The sequence below is a fragment of the Dermacentor silvarum genome, chromosome 2 (assembly GCF_013339745.2).
Source record: "Dermacentor silvarum isolate Dsil-2018 chromosome 2, BIME_Dsil_1.4, whole genome shotgun sequence".
In the NCBI taxonomy this organism is placed as follows: Eukaryota; Metazoa; Arthropoda; class Arachnida; order Ixodida; family Ixodidae; genus Dermacentor; species Dermacentor silvarum.
In genome coordinates this window covers 119,863,104-119,886,805 of record NC_051155.1, presented here as the reverse complement: position 1 = coordinate 119,886,805, position 23,702 = coordinate 119,863,104, and the positions used below count along the sequence as shown (strand labels likewise).

Here is a 23,702-nt window from a genome sequence, read left to right as displayed (position 1 = left end):
GAGGGAGGGAGAGAAGGGGCATGAGTCAAGCGATGAAGTGCGGGTATGAACCACGGGATGAGGGATGAAATGACGACGACGACAAAAACAGTGACGTACAGTCCACAACGACAACCACAACCACAGTAACATGGAATTGGGTATTACAGTGCCTTCCGCATCAGCGCCGTGCAAGCGCTCAAAGCGAACCGATATTTTAATACGAAGCTACCCTATTAAACTGTTAGCGTATAAGAACGAAGGCCGCTATTGGTTGCAGCGACCGTTTCACGAGTGTTCAGCAACGTCAGCAGTGCTTCTGGCCGCGTCATCACGACTGCTTGCAGCGGGAACTACTGCCCCCGGCGTCAGTGCCACCGACGTCGCTGCCATCACGCCGAGCTCCGTCGCCCGGGTCGTGGCTCTCGCGCACATAGACGGCGGCCGAGGGATCGTCCTCAGCCTTCTCCTCCTCCTCCTCCTCATCGAGTGCAGGCGACCGGATGCACACGCTCAGGTTACGGCTGGCCTTCGGGACAGCAGGAGGGCCGCTCTGGGACGTCGGTGGCTTGGTGCTGGATGAAAAAGTACGCGAGGGTAGCATTTAAATTCCGCATACAATTTAAAAAAAGAAGTCCCTTTCTTATAGGGACTCTAAAGAGAAAACTGATTTGACCTGTATCTGTCTAATACCATCATACAATACCACACACAAAAAAAAGCTACTCTTAACATGAGAAGAGGGTTCAGTCAGAAAAGACGCGACAACGAAAGACGAGTGGCGAGGCCGCCTTTAGCTTCCCGTGGGATCAGCAAAGATTTAATACATGGTATTCTAAAGGAGCTAGATGCTACACTTAGCAAGTGTCGAGAAGTATTACTGTACCACACGGCCAAAGTACGAAAGAAAAGAAACTAAGTTGGAAATATCTGACGTCACAATGCCGTACCATTACCGCGCGCATTTTAAACATCGCCCGCTAAGCTGTATGATTTGGTAAGTACTTTTCCTCGGGAGCAACGACAAAAAGTCCTGCAAGTGGCGACCGATGAATTACAAATCATCGCCGCAGACAGCGCATACAGCTCGCAAGTGCTGCTCCATCCATGCCAGGTTCGAGCCGGAGCTCGTAAAACAAATTAGGGGAAGCTTCACACTAGGGGTGTGAAGACTGGGCAAACAGCAAATCTGACGATCCCATCTAGCTTTATCTCGGCTCGGCCAAGATTTCGCGAAGTTATACTTCGGGACTCGGCCTCGTTTTGCGCAAGATCAACCCGGAATCATCGACAGCCCAAGGAGCAACGAACACTCGGTCATTAAAGTATATATCGGGACGCTCAAATGCTCTTGCTCGGTTTCGCGGGCTCGTAACTCCGGATCTGCGAATCGCCGACGTTTCGCCGCCGCTTCGGCGGCGCGATACTCGGGATCGGACCGAAGTCGTCTCACTCACTCTCGAGCATCGGCGAGGCGGCATTCGCGCCGCGCTTCCTCTTCTTCGGGAGTGACGCTCTTCTTCGGCCGCCCCATATTCGCGGCGCTGTGCGCGGCGCTGAGACGGCGGCGCTCTTGTGTCGCCGCAACGGCGACGCGGAGCTATATATCCCGTGGGTCGGCGCAGTGACGTCACGGCTTAGCTCCGCCTCTGCGCAGCCGCGGCAACCACTCCGCACGGCGCGGTGACGCCACGGCTCACGCAGCTGTGCGAGGCTCGGCGCAGTCGGCGCAGCTGGGGCGAAGCGTTGCTAGACAACGCATGGTGACGTCATCGCCAGGCGGAGGTGTTGCAGCGTACACTCGACGGACCATCTTTGAGCTTAAAAAGCTCGCTAGTTCACAGGAGTATGTGCCATTGCGCTTGGACTCTTTCTGCACTACCTCCAGGATCGGCCCACATTTCGGGCGTACACCACCGGACTACCTTTAGCCTAAACAGCTTCGCTGTTAAAAGCCATTATTGAATGACTCATAAGACTGACGTCCCTGGGTTCTTGCGACGCTCGGCCGTACCCCAGCTCGTCAGTCACGGCGCTGGAGCCTTGTCAGATATAAAAGTGTTTAGAGTGCACCAAGTGGACTCGTCACCCAAAGCTAGAGCTTATCAACCGTTATCATCCTTCATAATCCGTCACGCTATTTGCAGCTGCTTTCCACCCAGGCACGTGGATTGGACAAAGGGTGTCAGCAGACGGCGCGGAAGGTACTCAAGCCACGTGCCGCCATGGTATCCACGCGCCAGCACCGCTTTTCACAAAGCAACGCCATAATCTAGTGCACACTAGTAACAGCGATTAATACGAAGTAGTGTTGTTGTTGTTGTTGTTGTTGTTGTTGTTGTTGTTGTTGTTGTTGTTGTTGTTGTTGTTGTTGTTGTTGTTGTTGTTGTTGTTGTTGTTGTTGTTGTTGTTGTTGTTGTTGTTGTTGTTGTTGTTGTTGTTGCAGCTGCAGCAGCAGCAGCAGCAGCAGCAGCAGTAGTAGTAGCAGTAGCAGTAGCAGTGTTTTACTACATCTATTGCAGTCTAACATTTTGCCTATCTCTCCTTGACATTTTCTCTATTTATTAAAACATCTATTTCTGTATTATAGAGTTAACTGTGCCTGTAACGATTCCGGCTCTATCGATTTCTTCCCTGATTGTTTTTTCTTTTTTTTTCAGCATACCCGTACGTCTCTTGCTTATCTCGACCGCTGACTAAATGCTTCCATCCGCTTTGAATCGCAGTGCTTCTGGAAAGTGGACATCCTCTGCACTTCATTCTGGACGAATATATTGGCATTCGATTACGATGCGCTCAGTCGTGCCCGGACTTCAGCATCAGACACATACCTCATCCTCTTGCGAGTATTTGCTCCTGTAATGTTTCTGTCCACAGGCAGCCACCTCGGGCATCAAATGGCAAGGCGCTGTCCATTGCGTTGTCGTACAAACATTCTCTCTTAATTTCTTTCTCACCGTTTTTGTAAATCTTCGTTAATTTATTTTCTTCCATCCTTTGCATCCAATTTAACGTCTGTCTCTCTCACTTCCTTCTTGCTGACTCCGGGTTGTCTATTTACACTTTCAATTACCCTGTACCTGATTACAAACTTCCCTTACCGCTTCCTCTATTTTGTGTTCACGCTTCTGAAGTACAGATTTGTGCACTTTAAGGCGCCCATTTCTCGTCATCCATGTTCCTGAGTCTTCCTTCAAAACTAATTTTGCTCTGCGCTTCCCTGACTTCACAAGAGGCCCATGTCACCACCCTGCACTGCTTTATTTGTGGTATTAACGGGTCCCCCAATGCCAACTGGTCCACTCACCTTTGATAAACTTCACACCCCGACAAGGTCTCTGGTTTTGAAGCACAGAATGGAACTTGTGAATGTTAGCGCTGGCACTTCTTTCCAAATTTACTATTTTTACGTCATATTTATTGCGACCCAATGGCCTCTATGTTTCATTATAGCTGCATTTCACTTCGCCTTAATTTTCGGATAATCTTGGTCAATGTTTGAGCAGGTTTTTGTAGCGTGAGCTATATTGGCCGAGGTTGAGCAGTTTCGCGTGGCTCCTGGAGAGACGTGCTGCGCCTGCGCGAGGAGCAGTGACGTCACACGGCGCACAGCTGGCGCGCCGGGCAAGTTTGCGCTGGGCGTTTGCCAGTGTGGTATAGCCATGAAGAAGGAGAGCGAAATTGCTGCTCAGCGGCGCAGAAGAGCGGAGTAGCTTAACTCATCGGATCCCGAAGTAGTTGCCTGGCAATTAGCGGTTTAGCGTAGGAAGAACGAACAGAAGAAGGCTAAACGGGCTGCGGAGACACCGGAGCAAGGGGTAGGAACGTCTAGCAAAGCGGCGTCGCCAGGAGCCTGAGCGGCGTCCCTGACCATCTCAGAAGCAGCAACAACAAGACGCCGTCGATGAGGTCAAAGCTCTTCGACTGACTGACTATACGTTGAAACTTAGCGAAAGCGCCAGTGCCACTCGAACTTTCGAGACGGACTTCGTAAATAATCCGTTTGGATATGTGTGCGACGTGTGTGAAAGACTGTGTCACATGAAAGACTTGACGCCGGTAAGTAGTGCCATGCGTGAAACGTTGAATTTAGCGGCGCCACCTGAGTGGGGTGAAACCGCGGCGCAGGTTTGTACAACGTACAAGAACTTTCTCGTTAAGCAGAAGATTCCACTCTTTAGCGTTACCAATGGGTATCGTTACCCGCCCATGCCACTAGGTCTAACGGTTCTGAACGATGTGGCCGGACGTTTACTTTCGCCACGGATTCCCTTCGTTCAGATCCGTATTGCTTCCAGTGAACTTCCAAACATAGTGGTGCCCAAGGGTGAAGCCAGTGCCGTTCATCTTTACAAAAGTGGTGTGGTCATCGAAGCAGTGTACGTGTCGCCGAACAATTCAGTTAAAGACACTGTAGACGTAGTGGCTACGTCTATACCTAGTCGTGCTGCAAGTGAACTGTGCGGGGTGGCTGGTGACTTCAATCGTGCTCCAGACTCTATTGGTGTTCCTTTGAAGGACACGTTTAACCTGGACTTAGCCAGTGTTCCAACAGTACAGACGACCCAATGGGGAACCACCATTTATCTTGTGTGTCACAGACAGACAATCATTTCAAAATACTGCGTTGGGGCCATAGAGACGGTAGCGTGTTACTACACTGACCACCGAGCCGTCTTTCTGGCAATAGAGAAGCAACGAGACGTTGAGCAAAAATATATATATATATATATACATGTGTCACATAATGCGTATACCATGTGTGTGTCATTGAAGCAGCAGTAAGCATGATAATCAAGCTAATCCTAGACAACCAGGAAAGCTAAGAATAACCAGCTGAACCTTCGCTCCCGCTACGTATATCCTGGCATAGCCGAGCTGAGCCACTGCTAATTTTTCCTTCGTTTATGTTTACACCCAGAAATTTATATTGATTCACTATTTGTATGACTTGCTGTTGACTCGATACCGCGTCATTACTCGTCTCTCCGTTAAAGGTCATAATTCCCACTTTCTCGATGCTAAACTTAAGGCATAAATTTGTCGCTTCACTGCCGCATATATTCGCAATTAAGTATCTGTAAATTCGTTGCGTTGTCCGCTATACTCGCGGACAACTTTCTGTGGCAATGAAGGGAAAGCTACGGAGGCAAAGCGCGCACAAGTCAGAGCGCTTCTGAAAAGCGTCCCGCGTTTAAATCCACGTTAGTGTAGGCTGCGGAAGAGAAAACATAAACACTGTATTAGCAACAATGAAATAACACAGAACACACCACTGAGTGTAAAAGCTTGCTTATTTTCCGGCTTTTCCCTTCCGCGTCTTAGCAAACGCGATACCGTCGCATGTGGCAGCTGCGTCGATTCAGCGTGTGTGCCGAGCAACCAAAAGCACTGTAAAATGCTGCCGGACTACTTGGCGCGGTAACACATGTGCAGCACCCAGGCGCCCGTAGTCTTCCCTTCATTGCCACAGAAAGTTGTCCGCGAGTATAGTAGAACATTGACATCCGGATGCATCTGCCCCAAGGACATTCTGTTGCACCTTTTGCCCATTACGAACGCGGGATAGATCAAATCTTAATTCACTGCTATCCAGTCGTCTTTCTAGTCTTTAACATAAAGTGTGAACAAAAATGGAGACATAGGACATCCTTGCGTCAGTACTCGGTGAACTTCCACTAGTTATGTGCACTCGCGGCCTCCCCCTACAGTTTGTAATCGGTTGTCCCTGTATATGCCCTGTCCCTGAGCAGCTCCAGAAAATCGTCTGCTATGCCATCGTGTTTGAGAATATCCGACAGCAATTCAGTGTCTACGTTGTCATAAGCTCCCTTAATATCTAGAAATGCTATCCATACAGGTCTATTCTGAGCTATAGAAATCGCTGTGCATTGATCCACTAAGCGTCGGCCTGAACCCATTCTGTAGTTCCCCCAATACATCATTTTCTCCACCAATTTCGACCGACAACTCTAATTTTATGGTTTTAATGGCCCTTCCAAATATCACCAATATTACTGTAAGTCGTCTGTACGAGCTCCTCTTATCAGCTTTCCCATTATATATAAAGTTCATCCTGCTTTCACGACACCCAATCGGAATTTTCTTTGTTTTAATCAGTTGCAAGATGATCTTAGTCAGCTGTGTCTCGCTCTTTAGACCCAGCTGTTTGATCATCTCTATTGAGATTTTCTCACGTCCTGCTGTTGGGTTATTACGAATTTTTCATCTTTTTTTTTTGTCTTTTTCTGTTCAAGTTCTTAGTTAAATTTTGTGCTTTTTTGTGCTCTTCGTGTTGGATTTATTTGAGCATGGACTATCCTTTCTTTCTGCCCAAAGTGATCCTTAATAACGTCCCTAATGTAACGCATCGTGCCCTCTTTTTCGAAGATGTTACTCTCTTCGCCCCATATAAACGTTTGTGAAATTTTAATTGTTGCTCCCATTTCTAGCACATTCTTTCAGAATCTTTTTGGTGTGCCTTTATCACTTTTGTCATGCTTATCTCTTAATGTCATGCTGTCAATGTGTGCCTTGTACATTTAATTTTTTTTTCTTGCACTAGTTCACTCTCCACCCTCTTCTTTTCTCGCTACTTGTTCCACCTAAGCAGTACCTATTCGTGTAGACTCAGCTTTCTGGCTTCACTATGATCTCAAGGTTCAGGCACTTCTATAGCTTGCTTTATTTCCTTGTTCCATTTTTACGTGGTTTCCTTTTTCCACTTCAGTTAATGTTGAGCCGTGTTTGTCTTATTTCCTGTTCACCTGCCAACTTCTTGTAATCCCTGACCACTGTATAGGGAGGCGCTAACCATGAAGCATCAAACCCTGATGTGCGCCACCCTTCCCTGATTCGTCGTTGACACCTGTCTCGCTTCCGAAATGTCCGCTTCGGGTAGTTTTGCTTGCGCGATTTACAATTCCTAAGTTTCTGCTTTCACAGGTTTTTCACGCTGGCACTTCCATAGAGATTGCTAACAAAATACAAGAGGAAACTCTGCCCGCTGCCATCAGTCACCTACCATGGGTGGGTAGTGGTCACCTACCCACCCATGGGGGTAGGTAGGGGTGGGTAGTAGTCACCTACCATGGGGGTAGCACTGTAGTGGTCACCACATATCAGCTGACCAGTGGGGCCCTCTGGGCACGAGCAAGGTGGCGCGTGCGAAATAAAACACTTGGACTTTGGTTCTGAAAGAGTGTGGTTGTCGACTCACATGCTCCGCTCCATCGTGTCCTGCCAGCACGGCCCGACAGGAACGCTACGTGATACGCGATGGTAAGTATACTGTACACGGATCTGTCTGACCCTTCGTAGTTGTGTCCTTGTTTACTGCGTTTTATCTGCCTTTATTGGCCGCAATTTCGTAGCGATCCTATTTTTCTAAACGCAGAAGTCAATAAGACGCACAATCATTGCTAATAGTTGCATTCATAACGCAATATTTTGTTGCAAATTGTTGATTTGCAAAGTCACAAAGTCATTCGAAGCCAGAAGGACGAAGTTTAGGCAAATCCATGTGATAACCATCATTTCCACGCTGACTGATCGACCTTGCTTGCAACTCGCGTTAATATTGGCGCCGTTCCCGATACATTAATTGTCGTAGAAAACTTCACGTGCTCTCAGCTTACGCAGCCGTAGCAGAAAGTAGATGACGTCACTTCCACTCGGAACCAGAACGTGAGACGGCGTAAGTTCCGCTTGACACCGGATGCCGAAGATCCCGATGATCGGAACAGGAGCGCGGAAGAGGAGATAGAGCTGCCTACTAGAATTACCCGAGAGGTCTGTGGCCCCTGCGATCGCTTAATATGACGGTTATTACACGGATATGTCCCATCTTCGGGCTTGTGGCGCGAGAGGTTCTTGCGGCTTTACTTACTACGTGGTATTTGTCTTTATCGGCCGAAATTTCGAAGAAATTGTCCTTCTCGAAATGCACAAGGGTTGTGTTTCAATACTCGACGTAGACGGCAAAGTAGACGGCTAAACGCATAGCGGCCATCTCAAGTCTCGTTCCAATTCTGACGCAGCCGTCAAAGAGGACAGCTTTGCGAAGACAACATCGAAGTCAAAAACAATGCAGGCTACTTTGCTGCCCAATCAAGATGACGGAAGAGCACAAGGCTTGGTAACTCGACGGAAATGTCGTCTGCGCACAAGAAAACGCGCTTAATTACCTTAGCATAAGCTACGTTGTGTTTTTCAGAGGTTTGTGCACGCAAATTCTTAACATACAAAGATAATGTGTGCTTTTCTTAGCTCTTTCTTTTCGACGCGAGTTGGCCTCACCTCGCAGTGACGTCTTCCAGACTGTTCCAGACGCGTTCTATATTACTCGGGCTCAAAGCTGTTTTATCAGCTGTCTACGTAGGTTGTCTCCCTTGCTGGACAGAATTGGAACACACCTTTAGAGGGAACTCTAGCGTTCCGATCGTTCAGAATGAACGAACCTTCTTTCTCGGCGTTTGGCCGACCGTTGTGCGAATAAGCGAGTTTCGCGAGACACACCTGGGCACTTTTGCCTCTCGAAATCTGCCGTTCTCGACCCACTATACAGTACTGCGGAGGAGGAAGCGCATTGCTCCGTGTCTCTAACCAAGCTGCACTACACGACAGGGACGGGCGTACTTTGTGTCGATGTCAAGGATGCTGTGCGCCGGACTGCCTTCGTCGGTGGTGTCCGTAGAAGAAGGCGTGATGGCGCCCATGCGCCGCAGTTCAGGTAGGATGAGCACCGACGACGGCCTGCGCACAGATGCGTGCGAAATGAGTTTGAATTGGACAAGATTGCGGTACTCTATTCGAATTAAATTTAGAAACCTGACATCGTAAAGCAGCGAATATTCATTTACAAACGGGTGTAGACGATAAGATCGAGTAATAATGACTACACGGAGAGCGGTAACTCTGTAACGCTGCTACAACCGTTCTTTGTTAACCCATATAAACAGAAAAGGTACTAATTAGCCCATTGGCCATTCTTGTAAACAGTGTTCTTGGACAACTGTGATTCGGGAACTCTTATTACTGGGAAGAGGCACAGATTTCTGAGCTCACGTGTGCAGCAGCGTTTATTTATTTATTTATTTATTTATTTATTTATTTATTTATTTATTTATTTATTTATTTATTTATTTATTTATTTATTTATTTACTTATTTATTTATTAATTAATTTATTTATTTATTATGCTTCGTCCTTTGACCACTTGCGCAGATAAGTTGCCTCAATTTATGCGAAATATTGTTTCACCTAATTTACTCACAAATGTAACGAGTTCAGTTTCTGCAAACCGAAAAACAAAATTATTCAGTATTCAGTTTTATATTCGAAGGCCTGTCTTGATTGACAAGGAAACAGACAGCAGAAGGCGCAACCAGACGGGCAAGCGCTACGTCCCAGCAACGTCGACAAAGGCTCTGGAGTGCTACTCTTATCTGGTGTCACGCAAGTCCGCCTGAGGTCATGACTCGATGAGGCGCCACGTCGACGTACAAACCAACCAGGCACCATTCGTGGGTCATGTCAGCGAAAGTGTCATGCCGAACATGGCGGACGCACAACCGGTGACTATGTTTTGCTCAATTGGCTAAGAACACTCACGCCTCTAAAATGTTCGTAGACAGCATGTTGCCTCCAAGCATTTAGCTTTTGGAGATCGTTGAAGGAGTTCCGCTCTTGTAAGCTTTCGCAACATAACGTCGAAGGAGCGTTAATGTTAACCCTTGTTTGTAGCACTTCCTATACGGTGAATTTTATGCCCTTTTTAGGCGAGCAACGTGAAAATAATATTTGATACAAAGGTAAGAAAAACGAACACAAGCCGGGTACCTACCGGTAAAATAAGTACAAGCGCGCTCCCGGCCTGGTGCTCGGCAGCTACGGGAGTTCCAGACGCTTGAAAGGCCCCCGACCTACGCCGTATTGCGAAGTTGGCGGCATGGGACCGCCAGGCTCTTTCTTTTTTTTTTTTTTTTTTTGCGTGACCGAATGTGTGACAATTTTCCACGGCTTCAGCCATAAAGCGTCTACCAGCACAGTGCGAAGCCGTTTACCGTTTCACATAAGTGCCCGTTTGTGAAAACCTACAGCAGAAATACTGTCATCCCCCAATCGTGCCTTTACAGAGAAGCTGTTAAGGGCTCACTCTTTGATGGTGGCGTCCGGCAATAGAAAAAAAAAACTCTCATTGGCCGTATGCTGTATGTGCGAGTGAAAGCGCGCGAGGGCGAGGAACGCGCGCTTTCACGGGGAGCGAACGCACATCGGAGAGCAAACGCGACTTCCCAGGGAAGGGAAACGGTGGGCGAGGAGGGCATCGAGGCACACTAGACTGTGCGTGTGCATCAGTTCCTTCCTCCATGGTGTGCATGCCCGCTCTCCCACTGCGGCGCATGCGCGCGGTACTGCCGGGCTCTGCCGCCTGTGCTGCAGACACTCTCTCGGCTCTCGCCTGCCACTCCCCTAACAGTGTCGACAAGGGCGTTAAGCTGTTCCACCCGCCGTGGTTGCTCAGTGGCTATGGTGTTGGGCTACTGAGCCTGACGTCGCGGGATCGAATCCCGGCCACGGCGGCCGCATTTCGATGGGGCGAAATGCGAAAACACCCGTGTACTTGGATTTAGGTGCACGTTAAAGAACCCCAGGTGGGCCATATTTCCGGAGTCCCGCACTATACGGCGTGCCTCATAATAAGATCGTGGTTTTGGCACATAAAACCCCATATTTTTTTTAAAGCCGTTCCGTCACGCAGCCAGCGTTTTGACAGCGCTTGTGTGCGGCCACACAAACAACGCGCAGAACTGTGTATTTTTGATATACTTTGTATTACGCCTAAGGGCAAGCTTTCGAAATAAAAAAAAAAAACTGTTGTCGACGGCGGCGGTGTTTTGCCCGCGTTCGCACCAGCCGCGCGCGGTGTTGGTGACGTGTTTATGAAGAACGTGCCAACCTTTGCCGTACACCCTATGGCGGTGTATACGTAGCGACCATAAGGTCATGGTCCCTGTGGTCACTAAATAAATGAAAACCACCGGATCATATATATTTCTCATTCTTTCATAAATCAAATAACCAATTACCCCATCACATCTTAATTGTCACAATTGGAAATACATAATTCCTATCATAGTACAGCTTCGTCGGTCTTCCATCAGCCCTTCCACGCCAGTGGAAGGGCTGACAGTTTTTTGTTTTCCAGAAAGCTTGTTTTAATTCTCCTGATAAAAAATCTCACAGTTTCGCCATAAGGGTAAAGCAAGTGCGACAGAAAAATTTTAGAATATTACACAATGTGCAATACTCATAGCTTTGGTGGCAGTATGAATTGAAGTAAATGTAAGCTAAGTAAAAACAAGCTGTTGTGTTAGGGATCCTCTGTTTGAATCCTTCCATCTGACAATTTCCTTTATGTTATTTATTGATTGAAGTCAACGACTTTCTTAGCAACTTTCCCACCCCTTTTTCGTATCGGCCATGTTTGAAACCTCTTTCTTGGGCCGATCCCGGAGGTAGTGCACTGCCGCACCAATAAAATTACACCGTTTCCCAGTTTGAGCTCTGTCATTGTTTCGCACTTTTAATATGTAAGTCTGAGAAGATTTAAGATAAAAGGCATGCGCTGTCGGCGTTTTGTTTCACGATATTTGCTTATGGGCTGCCATTCTCAAAATAAGTGATAGCAGGTGTGGCCATATAACCCGAACATACAGCATGTCATATAGCATGACATGGCACATGCATAGCATACGTATATCTAATACTATATACGGAAGCTCAGGGCGACGCAGACGACGACGGCGGCAAGAAGTCGCTTGGGGTGTCCATATAATTGATATCGCAATAAAACTCCTTGCGTCCGAGTGTTCCCTTTGCCAAGTGAGGCGACAGGCCAGGTCAGCGTGACACCTGTCTCCTTCTCGCGTCGTCCTGTTTGCGCTAAAGCGTACTGTCAATGCATACGTATAGCCCGTCAATGCATTCTACCGATATAATAACCATAGAACAACGCCGTACCTGCGCAGCGTCTGACGTCGACGCCGCTCCGCGTGCTCTTGCGAGTTCATCTCGAACAGCAGCGTCTGGAAGATGCCTCGCACCGACGGGAAGCGTCCCATCACCTCGTGAAAGTCGGTCGCCAGCAGCGTGAGAATGTTGCAGTGATTCAGGGCAACGACGTTGTCCTGGCGAACCTTGGCGCCCAACAGGCACGATTCTGCACATATATAATATTTATAATATATTGTAATATAGGGTGGCGTGGAGCAGAGGTAGAACATCTGGCTTCTAATCTGAAGGTCGTAAGTTCGAATCCTCCTCCAGTCCACTACATTTTAAGCCATGGAGTTGCGCCTGATACCGGCAGAATATATATATATATATATATATATATATATATATATATATATATATATATTGCCGAGAGCTAGTGGGACTATACTAGTCCAGGTGCAACAAAATTAGGAAGGCCCACTAAGCTTCAACAAGGCCACTCCCTCACCAGAACAGGAATTGGCCTTCCTGGTGCAGTATGCAGTACTGATTCGGCCACTACCTCCCTCGTGACTCCTACAGTTAACCAATGGCCCTTAGTCCCCAGCGGCTACGGAGCACCTGACCAAGGCGGCGGTCAGACCTGCGACGTGGCAGAGGGTGCTAAATATCTCTGGGTCCGGACAGGCCGCCACTGGAGACTGAACCCGGCAACGTTCAACACGCGCACCCTCTCGAGTGAGGCTAGCTTAGCAGGTCTATTTGAGGAATTATCAGGCATTGCCTGGGATATTATTGGCCTTAGCGAGGTTAGAACAACTGGTGAGGCTTATACAGTGCTGACTAACGGCCACGTCCTCTTCTACAGATGTGTTCCAGATAAGAGAGAATTCGAGGTAGGACTTTTAGTTCATAAGGACATAGCGGGCAACATTGATGAATTCTACAGCATTAATGAGAGTGTATCAGTTGGAGCAATAAAGCTGAATAGGAGGTATAGAATGAAGGTAGTACAAGCCTACGCCCCAACCTCCAGTCACAATGATGAAGAAATAGAACAGTTTTATGAAGATGTTGAATTAGAAATGAGAAAGGTGCACACTCAGTATACTGTAGTCATGGGCGACTTCAATGCAAAAGTGGGGGAAAAGCAGGCTGGTGAGCAAGCAATTGGCAACTACGGCATCGATTTTAGGAACACTAGAGGAGAGATGTTGGTAGAATTCGCGGAAAGGAATAGGCTCCGAATAATGAATACCTTCTTCAGGAAGCGCAGCAACAGGAAGAGGACCTGGAAAAGCCCTAGTGGAGAAACAAGGAATGAAATAAATTTCCTACTCTTTGCCGATCCCAGCATAGTGCAGGATGTAGAAGTGTTAGGTATGGTAAAGTGCAGTGACCATAGGTTAGTGAGGTCTAGCATTTCTCTCAATTTGAAGAGAGAAAGAGTAAAATTAGTCAAGAAGAAACAGGCCAACCTAGACGCAGTAAGGGTAAAAGCAGACCAATTCAAGCTGGTGCTCGAAAACAAATATGCAGCTTTAGAACAGGAAGATAAGGACAACACAGAGGTAATGAATGAAACCGTAACTAGGCTGATCACAGAAGCGGCAATTGAAGTGGGAGGTAAGGCATCAAGGCAACCAGCAGGTAAGCTCTCCCAAGTAACAAAAGACCTAATAAACGACCAAACATGAAAGTGTCAAACTCAAGAGATCAGATATAATTCGCTGAACCATCAGAACTAATAAACAAGAAGAACGTAAGGGATATTCGAAATTATAACGTGGAAAAGATCGAGGAAGCTGTAAAATATGGAAGCAGCATAAAACTTGGCATAGCACAAGGCAAGATGTATGCACTGAAAAATAAGCAGGGTAATATCATCAGCAATTTCGATGACTTAGTAAAATCAACGGAAGAATTCTATACTGACATGTACAGTACCCAGAATAGCCAAGCTACTTTCATTCTAAGTAGTGATGAACAGGATACAGAGGCTCTCTCTATAACTAGCGATGAAGTTAGAAGGGCCTTGCAAGACATGACCAGGGGAAAAGCTGCTGGAAAAGATGGAACAACAGTCGATTTATTCAAAGGTGGAGCAGATATCATGCTTGAAAAGCGTGTGGCCCTTTATATGCAATGCCTCACGACTTCAAGTGTACCAGAGAGCTGTAAGAACGCCAACATTATACTAATCCATAAGAAGGGAGACATTAAAGAATTGAATAATTATAGACCCATTAGCTTGCTCTCAGTACTGTATAAAATATTCACCAAGATAATTTTCAATAGAATCTGGGCAACGCTTGACTTCAGTCAACCAAGACAACAGGCTGGCTTCAGGAAGGGATATTCTACGATGGATCATATCCATGTCATCAATCAGGTAATCGAGAAACCTGTGGAGTACAATCAACCTCTCTATATGGCTTTCATAGATTATGAAAGGCATTTGATTCAGTAGAGATACCAGCAGTCATACAGACATTGCATAATCAAGCAGTACAGGCAAGCAAATCAAGCAAATTTCTTGCAAATATCTACAAAGCTTCTACAGCTACATTGGTTTTCCCCAAGAAAGTAGTAAGTTACCTATCAAGAAAGGGGTCAGACAAGGAGACAGAATGTTTCCAATGCTATTCACTGCACGCTTAGAAGTATTCAAGCCCTTAGACTGGGAAGGCTTACTCAGGAGTGAGGTTCACCGTCGAATATCTCAGCAACCTTCGGTTTGCAGATGACATTGCCGCATTCAGCAACAATGGGGACGAATTACAACAAATGATTGAGGATCTTAGCTGGGAAAGTGTAGGAGTGGGGTTGAAGATTATTGTGCAGAAGACAAACATAATGTTTAGCCTGGCAAGGGAACAAGACTTCAGGATCGCCAGTCAGCCTCTAGAATCTGTGAAGAAGTACGTTTATTTAGGTCATTTACTCACAGGGGACCCTGATCATAAGAAGGAAATTTACAGAAGAATAAAATTGCGTTGCAGTGCATACGAAAAGCTCTACCAAATCCTGACTGGGAGCTTACCACTGTCGTTGAAAAGAAAAGTGTACAATCATTACTACAATCAGTACTAGCATATATAGGGCATAAACTTGGAGGTTAACAAAGAATCTCGAGAACAAGTTAAGGTCCGCACAAAGAGCGATGGAACGAAAAATATTTGGCCTAACGTTAAGAGACAGGCAGAGAGCGGTGTGGATCAGAAAGCAAACGGGGATAGCCGATGTTCTAGTTGACATTAAGAAGAAAAATGGAGCTGGGCAGGTCATGTAATGCGTAGGGTGGATAACCAGTGGACCATTACAGTTACAGAATGGATACCAAGATAAGGGAAGCGCAGTCGAGGACGGCAGAAAACTAGGTGGAGTGATGAAGTTAGGAAATTTGCAGGCGCAAGTTGGAATCAGCTAGGGCAAGACAGGGGTAATTAGAGATCGCAGGTTGAGGCCTTCGTCCTGCAGTGGAGATAAATATAGGATGATGATCATGATGATGACGATGATGATATATAATTCTGCACGATATAGTAGCACATTGCTTGGAAAGTCGGACCCGATTAAGTCGCCGCAACAATCGCGCCAGGTTGCAGGACATATTTCTGCCAGCTGAACGCACCCGTTTCATACCTATCAGCAGTGCTGCAGAAGCTACACAGTAAAAAAAAATGCACCCTTTAGGGTGTTGCTTTGCCTCGTGACCAACATATTGCCCTTAAGGGTGTAAACAATGTTTACCTTATAGATGACAGCGAGCTCAGTTTGCAGATGCGATTAGAAAAGCCGTAGTTGAAAACTGTGTACTTAGTTCTGACCAACTGGTGCACACCAAAATATCTGACACGAGAGTTTGACAGTGATAGTAAAGTTTGTTTCATTCAGTTTTTAATGTCGTTTGTTTTCGTATCGTCATGTTTACTCGCCAAAACGAAAACATTTGTTCCCTTCAATGGTTCTATCTTACCCCTTAAGGTTAGAGGGTCATAGGGGCCATTTTTTTTTTTTTTTTTTTTTTACTGCGTAGGCAAGTAGTGCGGTCACAGATATCTCCCTTCACGCATTTTGTGGTGCGGTTGTTTCTTATCTGCGGCGCTCTCCACGGAATAGATTTACTTGACATATTGTAACTATACAACTCGTCTATGTAAGCTTACGTCGAAAGACGTATTATTTGTGCGTCTTTGCGCTTCCAGTATGCGACGTACTATGTTTTCGTCGGGAGCGCAGGTGGTGCCACCGGTTGTAGAAACGCGTCACTCCACTCGTCTCGTTCGGTGATGAATAAGTTCTAAATCTGAAACGTCTTCCACGTAATTATTACATGATGTATTGCGACATATGAAAGCACAAGACTTCATGCCACATCGAATTACAAAGCCCCTTCATATGTGACACTGGTTCTTGGTCGCGAGTGTGAGCGGTGGGGGAAGACGAAATGGAGTACGAGTGCACGACCGAACCTGACCTCGACTGAATACGAATGAGCCTATAGTGAGCAGTTGTAATCAACGCGGGAAGCCTCTTAATGGATCCCACAAAAGACAGGTTTGTCAGGAAAGAACTGCAAACAGGACACATGCAGGCATCACCTCGAGAGAGATTCGCCGTTTATCCTCAAAAGACGCATAGAGACGCACACGGCATCTCTATGCGTCTCACAACCGCAGTCATGAAAAAATATTGCTGGTGCATCTCTTCATCTTTTGCGAACACATCCGTCTAGGTGGGAACGTCACAATGAATGAAACCTTGACATAGAGTTCAAAAGAAACGAGGAAAATAATGTGCTCAATTTTATGTCTTTCCAAAAAAATAAAAAATAAAAAACACGTTATCATGTATGCTGTGCAACATTTATTAATCACTTAGGAAATGTGCACTGAATACATGAACGAGCCGCCACCGCTTACAACCGAAGAAGCAGGTTTCAATTGACTGTCCAGCTACACTTGAAGGAAAAATGCACCCTCGAGGGTAGATTGGATGTAGAAACACCCTTTTTGCTCCCTCACTCTCTTGCAATTTCGAAAATGGGTGTATTCGTTAGCAGAGCATCCTTACTGCACCCTTTCATAAGTTTCAAGGTGCTGAAAGGGCGCTTTGTGCAAAGCATATACTTTGCAGTGTTAAGAGGGCTGGGGCACTTCAACATTTCTAGCAAAAAAGCGGCGAGTCTTTTCCAGCGGTTTGCGCCAAGTCGTTGTTCGAGCGCATTATGTGGTCACAGGAGGCTATGGATGTCAAGATTCTATTTTATATACATGGACGTCTCCGGTGGTGAAGCGGAAAGACATAGCTTTTTCTTTTATTTCCTACCCTGCCTTTTACCACTGGCTTCGTTTAGGTTCCTTCAGCTCGGTGTTTTATAGATCAGCTGTAAATTGTCCGCAAATCACAGCGCGTCAACCGATCACAATATTTGAGACTCATGTTTTTTTCTGGTGTAGCATCAGGGCCGGCGCAATATTGTGCACCGCAAGTCTAGCGCTTTTAGATAATTATGGGGTTTTACGTGCCAAACGCACGATCTGATTATGAGGCACGCCGTAGTGGGGGACTCCGGAAATTTGGACCACCTGGTGTTCTTTAACGTGCACCTAAATCTAAGTACACGGGTGTTTTCGCATTTCGCCCCCATCGAAATGTGGCCGCCGTGGCCGGGACTCGATCCCGCGACCTCGTGCTCAGCAGCCCAACACCATAGTCACTGAGCAACCACGGCGGGTAATTCTAGCGCTGTTTCATGCAGTATCGGTTAGGATAAACATTCGGCAATATTCTACCGCTAAGAACGCAGCATTTGTTGTGGAGGTGGCGCGCCCCGGTCGTAAAGTGGAAAGACACATTTACTTTGACCCCTTCTCTCCTTCCTGCCTTTCCCATCTTACTGCTAGCTTCGCTTAAATTCTTTCACCTTGGTGAGCATTTATAGATAAGCTGAAGCATTCAAGAGCATGGCGTCCGCCTATCAGAGCAGCTAGAGGCGCCACTGCACTTTAAAGTGTTGTATTATTCGTAGTAGTTACGTCGGTTGAGTGGTCGAGAAATATTTCCGAGTCGCAATTTGTAGGTCCGCAATTCGAATCTAGGCTGTGCTGATGTTTTAGAGCACAGCTCTTATGCGCCCATTCCTGCGCTGAACGTCGGCGTTGTTGTACCTCGTAACCGAGCGAACGAGCACGGCGAAATAAGAAAGCGAACGCGGAGCGCAGCGGCAGATGAAAGAAGTGCGTGCGAGGAGGAAAGTGGAGTAGTGGTTCATTGAGGAAAATGACGCTTATTTCTGCTGCAGGCTACAGCATGAGGCGGGAGCGGAGGAGGAGCGGAGGGGAGCCGGCCTGCGCATGCGCTGAGTAGCCGGCGGCCACGGCAGCCGCGTGGGCGATCTCATCTGCGCTTCTCAGGGGGGTCAGGGGGTCGTGCGGTGGGTAGGGCTACGCCCGTCCGCGACGTCAGCTGCTGAGGTCCGCCCACGGTATACCAGCGTGTGCGACGGAGATCCCTGCTCCTGCAAGGAGCGATGGCGAGCGGCTACTCGATGTAACGCTCCCTTGGACGTTGTTGTCACTGACACTGCTGGCACCATTTCCCCGCGACGAAGATAGGTTGCGAGAATTGTCAGCTCTTCGATGCAATATTTTCTCGTATGTAGTGGCAGAGGCTACATTTGTTATTCTTTCAAACACGACTTCATTCCACTGCCAAATACGGGGGCCACACGGCGCACTTTTTATCGTGATCGAGGCCGATCTGGGTCGAATTTCTTGGTCGCGATTGGCTTCTTGCTCAATCTGCGGAAGGGAGCCAATCGCGGTCGAACATTCTGATCCAGATCAGTCTCGATCGCTATCAAAATGGCCGTGTGACACCGGTATAACACAAATTGAAGCACTCTGCGAGAGAACTAGTCGTTAAATACACTTCGCAACGATCTGGAAAAATCGTGTCCTATGGAAGATGTATGCAGACCCTGTGTCCACCAAAACATTGTCTCTGCGTTCACACGCACCCTGCGCGGCCCTGCCCATAAAGTTAATAATTTCAGCAGTGTGGTGCTGCATCGAGCTCACCCATCTTTGAGCGTTGTCTATGTGCTTGGGCAGCAAGAGAATGCAAAAACGAACGTGTCAACCTCATCAGCGCGGCCTAGCGCCAGTGCTAGAGTTCGGGAACCGTAATGCGCTAACTGTGCATGGAGTAGAAACGCGCTAAATGAGCCCGCGCAAGTTAGAACGTAAAAAATGGTATTCGCATGGGTACGCGCGGACAATAGCATCATACATTCAAGAATAACAGTAATGAAAAAAATAAATTATTCGCACAGTCGATCAAGTGAAATACTTACGTGCGTGCAGTGACCGCTTCGCTGACCACTAAGCGCTTTTCACTCACGGTCAGTAGTGGTTTGCAGTCATACGCATATGTATTTATTCGACAACTGTCAAGACTTGACATTACTTTATTATGAACATTGCACAGAAACTAGAGAAAGAGCAGAGATGACCCTAACGCTGCAATATTATTGGCGTATTTCGCTTCATAGATAGCGCACATGAACAACTCTTTCCGTATGCGATATCTTCAATACAAACTTCGCGCACGATCTACGTTAAGGTTCACCGTGAGCGAAGCTTGTTCCAAATTGAGACATTCGAAAGAAAAACCATTCCAGGTAAACAAACGTAAAAAATAGGTAAACAAATATATCTTTATAACAAGTCATGTTATAATTCCTATTGGGATTGACAGTATGTATAAATAAATAACTACTAAATACTAAAAATAAAAATCTAGCCCCTGGGCTGTATCAGTTGCGCTGGCATCTGTGATCACTGTCGCGCGTCGGTTCGCTGCAGGTACCGCGCTGCTCGATCGCCACGCTTATGCTTTGACATTTGGTTATAAGCACACTGCACCGCACCGGATCCAATAAATTTTGCATGATTGAGCTGTTCAGTTGCGTCGGAAGCGTATGGAGAAACCACCGCATATTTACCAACCACTGACACGCGTCGTCGGGCCGCCGGCGCCTGGTTCTAAGCATTGCCCGACAGCTACGTACGCGCCTGCTTTCGCTAAATGAGGCAACCCTCAACCTCGAAACCTAATGGTGATCAGATTCAATCGACGATACGGTCACATGTGTCCAGAAATAACAATGAAATACACCGCTGATTAGCACGCCAGGTCTCGACGAAGCAGACGCGGCTGCCGCCGCTACCGACGACGAAACACCACATCCACTGGCTGGGCTTGCTGTTGCCATGGCACACCACACTGAGCGCTCACGCGAGCACGTGAAACATGTAACAAGTCAAGCCGCACAAGACAAGCGAAACGGAAGAAAACAATCGAAATAATGCGCGGCGAAGATCACACAACCGAAGTGCGGCCGGCCTGCTCTCGCAAGGCGCACAGTCCAAAATGGTGGTATAACATGTTCTGACGCTAGACGTCGCCCGCGTCGGCAAATGGCGCTGCTCAAACGTCAGTTTGTGAAAAGGTCTATACCAGCGTGTGCGACGGAGATCCCTGCTCCTGCAAGGAGCGATGGCGAGCGGCTACTCGATGTAACGCTCCCTTGGACGTTGTCGTCACTGACACTGCTGGCATTGAAAAATTTTTTTTCCCACAACATATCGCGCAACGCCGAATCATTACAGCAGGAGAGTGGGTACAAATAATAAAAACAAACAAATAAGCAAGCAGACAAACATTTGAAAAGATGACTACAAAACGAGGCATTCGTAATTTCGGAATGTGTTATACAAGCCATAACAACAGCACAGTGCAAGAATAACTCTATTAATTACAAATTATTTATCAGTTGAGCGAAGTAGACACCGTCAACTGTGGCCACCTCCTTCGGTACAGTGTTCCATTCAGATATTGTTTTTGCGCAGAAAGAGTATTTCATGTAGTTTGTGCTACATTTAAATTCTCTAATCATGTAATTTTCTTAGTCATGAAAGGGAGTTAGTTATAGAGGCGATAAAACACCCTTAAGGATGCAATTTTCCTTAGTATGCAGGTGTTATACGATATACCCTAAAGTCTAGCTGGACAGGCAATAGTTGCTTCTTTGCTACTAAGCGGCGACAGCGGTCCATGTATTGAGTCCACTTTTTCAAGGACACAATGAATAGTGCAAGAAAGGTCACCTGTACAAGGTCATCTACACCTCTTCAAGCCCATGAATGATCCACATCGAAACAGCGCGCTTGGCTATGTAATGTACGACGTGCACGAATAAAACCTCACGGCCGAAGTAGTCTCCCGTGGTGTAGGTGTCGAGCAGCTCGTCCTTCTCGCTGAGCACGTTGGCCACACCGGATCGCATGAAGTACACCTTCTGAGCCATGGCGCCACGGCGGGCGATCACGTCGTGCGGCTGGTAGTACTCGGCGTTAAGCCGCTCCGCGATCGCGTTCGTGAAGTCCGGCTCCGCTTGCGCGAAGAACGGCACCCGCGTTAGCGTCGCCGCGTAGTTGTGCCGCAACACTTCCTGCGTTTTACGATGGAAAACCGTGTTCATTACGCGCTGACCCACCGCGGAGACTAATGCACGTTTCGAATGCGAAGCACTGTTTGCTTCATACCGGGCACTTGGTGGTAGGTAGGTAGGTTCCTGTATCGCATCGTTTCCGGCCTCGTCAATTAAAAAATGAAAACAAAGAAGATTATGTGCCCGATGGGTGACATCGAAGCAGTGTCACCCAGCACCAAAGCCCACCGCTCCACTCATTCGGTCACTGACTTTTTTTTTTTCCTTTATCACCACAGTTATTTGCACTTGGATGATGCGGTGCTTAAACCTACAAATAGCAAGACGTTAAAGTTGTGACCTTCGTGGTGCATAAACATAAACATTGCACGAGATTACACGGTGTTATAGTACGAAAGCAAACACAGTTGTACGCGTCGCCGTTAGCTGTTTTAGTATTTAATTATCCGTTTCATTAAAGCTTCGCTTCACATAGATTCCAACAAGTGCGTTGAATATGCGTAATATTTTTTACCTACAGTGTTACACTGACTATTGACATTTCTCGCACCCAGCTTTCTTTCTGGGGGTAAAATTAGACGTCCTACAGCCTACTACAATCTGTTTCCTGTAGTGCCGTATTTTGTGAAGATTCTTTCCGTGCGACTCCATTCATTTCTCATTATCGATCCCACCGAGTCCCATCCTGCAATAGCGGAGGCGCAGTTTCGTACAAGCCAATGAAACATGTCAGAAAGAATAGAACATGGAAAGAATTGTTACCTAATTACCATCGTTAATCGTTATCAGAATCGTCTCGTCAAGGTCCTATTAGTCCTCTCTCAGCAGGGATGAAGCTGCGACACTGTGCTCCTTGGCCGGCCTGTCAGATGCATCTGGTATCAACCAACAACCGTCAGTAATCAGCGACTTAGACGGACCGCCGGCATTCACACGCATCGTTCAAGAAGAAAACGTCAGCTGCGCGGTTCTGATGCACTTTCTTCGCGGGTGATCACGTGACAACAAGCAAGCCTACATGAGCACTTTGCCCCAGTGGGATTTGGAGCCGCCACGCTTGGCGACATGCGGTTTGCTACTACTGCAGGTTAGTCCCGTTTCTCATTGGTGATTCATTATTAACTATACAGCGCGACAGAAAAAAAAAGACAAGAACGAAATGATAACACCGAGCGCGGCTCTTAACTGCACTTATTCGAATAAACAAACAAGGTGCAAAAAAATAATACGCATGCGTAGATTCCACGTTTCAAAAAACCGCCTCCCGGGCTCAAGCCCCCTCCCTACACGTGTTATGAAAACATTCCTGCAATCTCCTCCTTCCCCTTTCTATCTCTAAATGCGCACTTTAAACATCAAGAATACAAGAACAGACAGACAGACAATGAACTTTATTATGACAATGAATTTTATTAAAGAATACAAGAAAGTGAGGGAAAATTCGCGGTCCTAACCACGGTCTGATCGTGAGGAGCGCCGTAGTATAGGGGGACTCCGGGTTATATTTTACCACCTGGGTTTCCTTAACGTGCACCCAATGCATGGTAACACAGGCGCTTTTGCATTTCGCCCCCATCAAAATGCGGCCGCCGCGGCCGGGACTCGATCCCGTGACCTCGGGCTTAGCAGCACAATGCCAAAGCCACTGAGCAACCACGGCGGGTCAAGAATTAAAGTGAAGAAGCAAAAGTGACACTTCGTGTCCTTCTTCTTTCTGTCGTCCCGCTGTAGTTAATAATGAACGCACAGCAACTAGCCCACCTTTCAGTTCTCTTGCATTCCTGATACATAAAGTAGCGTTGCCGACTTCGCACATTTTGTCACGTGCGAGTGTACATCATCACAAAAGGGCATGAGCGCGGGTGTGCAAAAGTAATCATTTATTTCCTAACACACTCATATTACCTGCGCATCAAAACGGGGACAAAGAAGGAACAGGCGACACGTTCTTTGTCCCCGTTTTGTTGCGCAATTAATATGAATCAATACCAACTCACCCAGCTGCCAGCTGTTCCCTTAACACACTATTGTATTTGATCCTGCTGTTGTTACTTTCCGGAGGTGTAGGCCTAATCCTGACCCTCATGATGCAGACAGCTTACTCAGAAGAATCCAGGACTTCCAAGCTGTTATTACGAACAGAATACATTCCATCGGTGCAAGATTTGCGAGGCACAAAAGCTTGACGGCAGAGATGCGCAAT

General features: G+C 47.0%; 1 protein-coding gene across 1 annotated transcript; it reads right to left on the bottom strand.

Annotated features, from left to right (window-relative positions):
* Nucleotides 1-220: 220 nt before the first annotated feature.
* On the bottom strand, nucleotides 221-21,529 carry LOC119441707 (uncharacterized). Its single transcript, XM_037706301.2, has 4 exons — nucleotides 21,256-21,529; nucleotides 12,004-12,202; nucleotides 8,617-8,733; nucleotides 221-554 (listed from the first exon to the last, which is right to left on the bottom strand). Exons 1-4 carry the CDS (start codon nucleotides 21,527-21,529, stop codon nucleotides 311-313), a joined length of 834 nt encoding a protein of 277 aa, XP_037562229.2. The 3' UTR covers nucleotides 221-310.
* Between the last annotated feature and the right edge of the window lie 2,173 nt (nucleotides 21,530-23,702).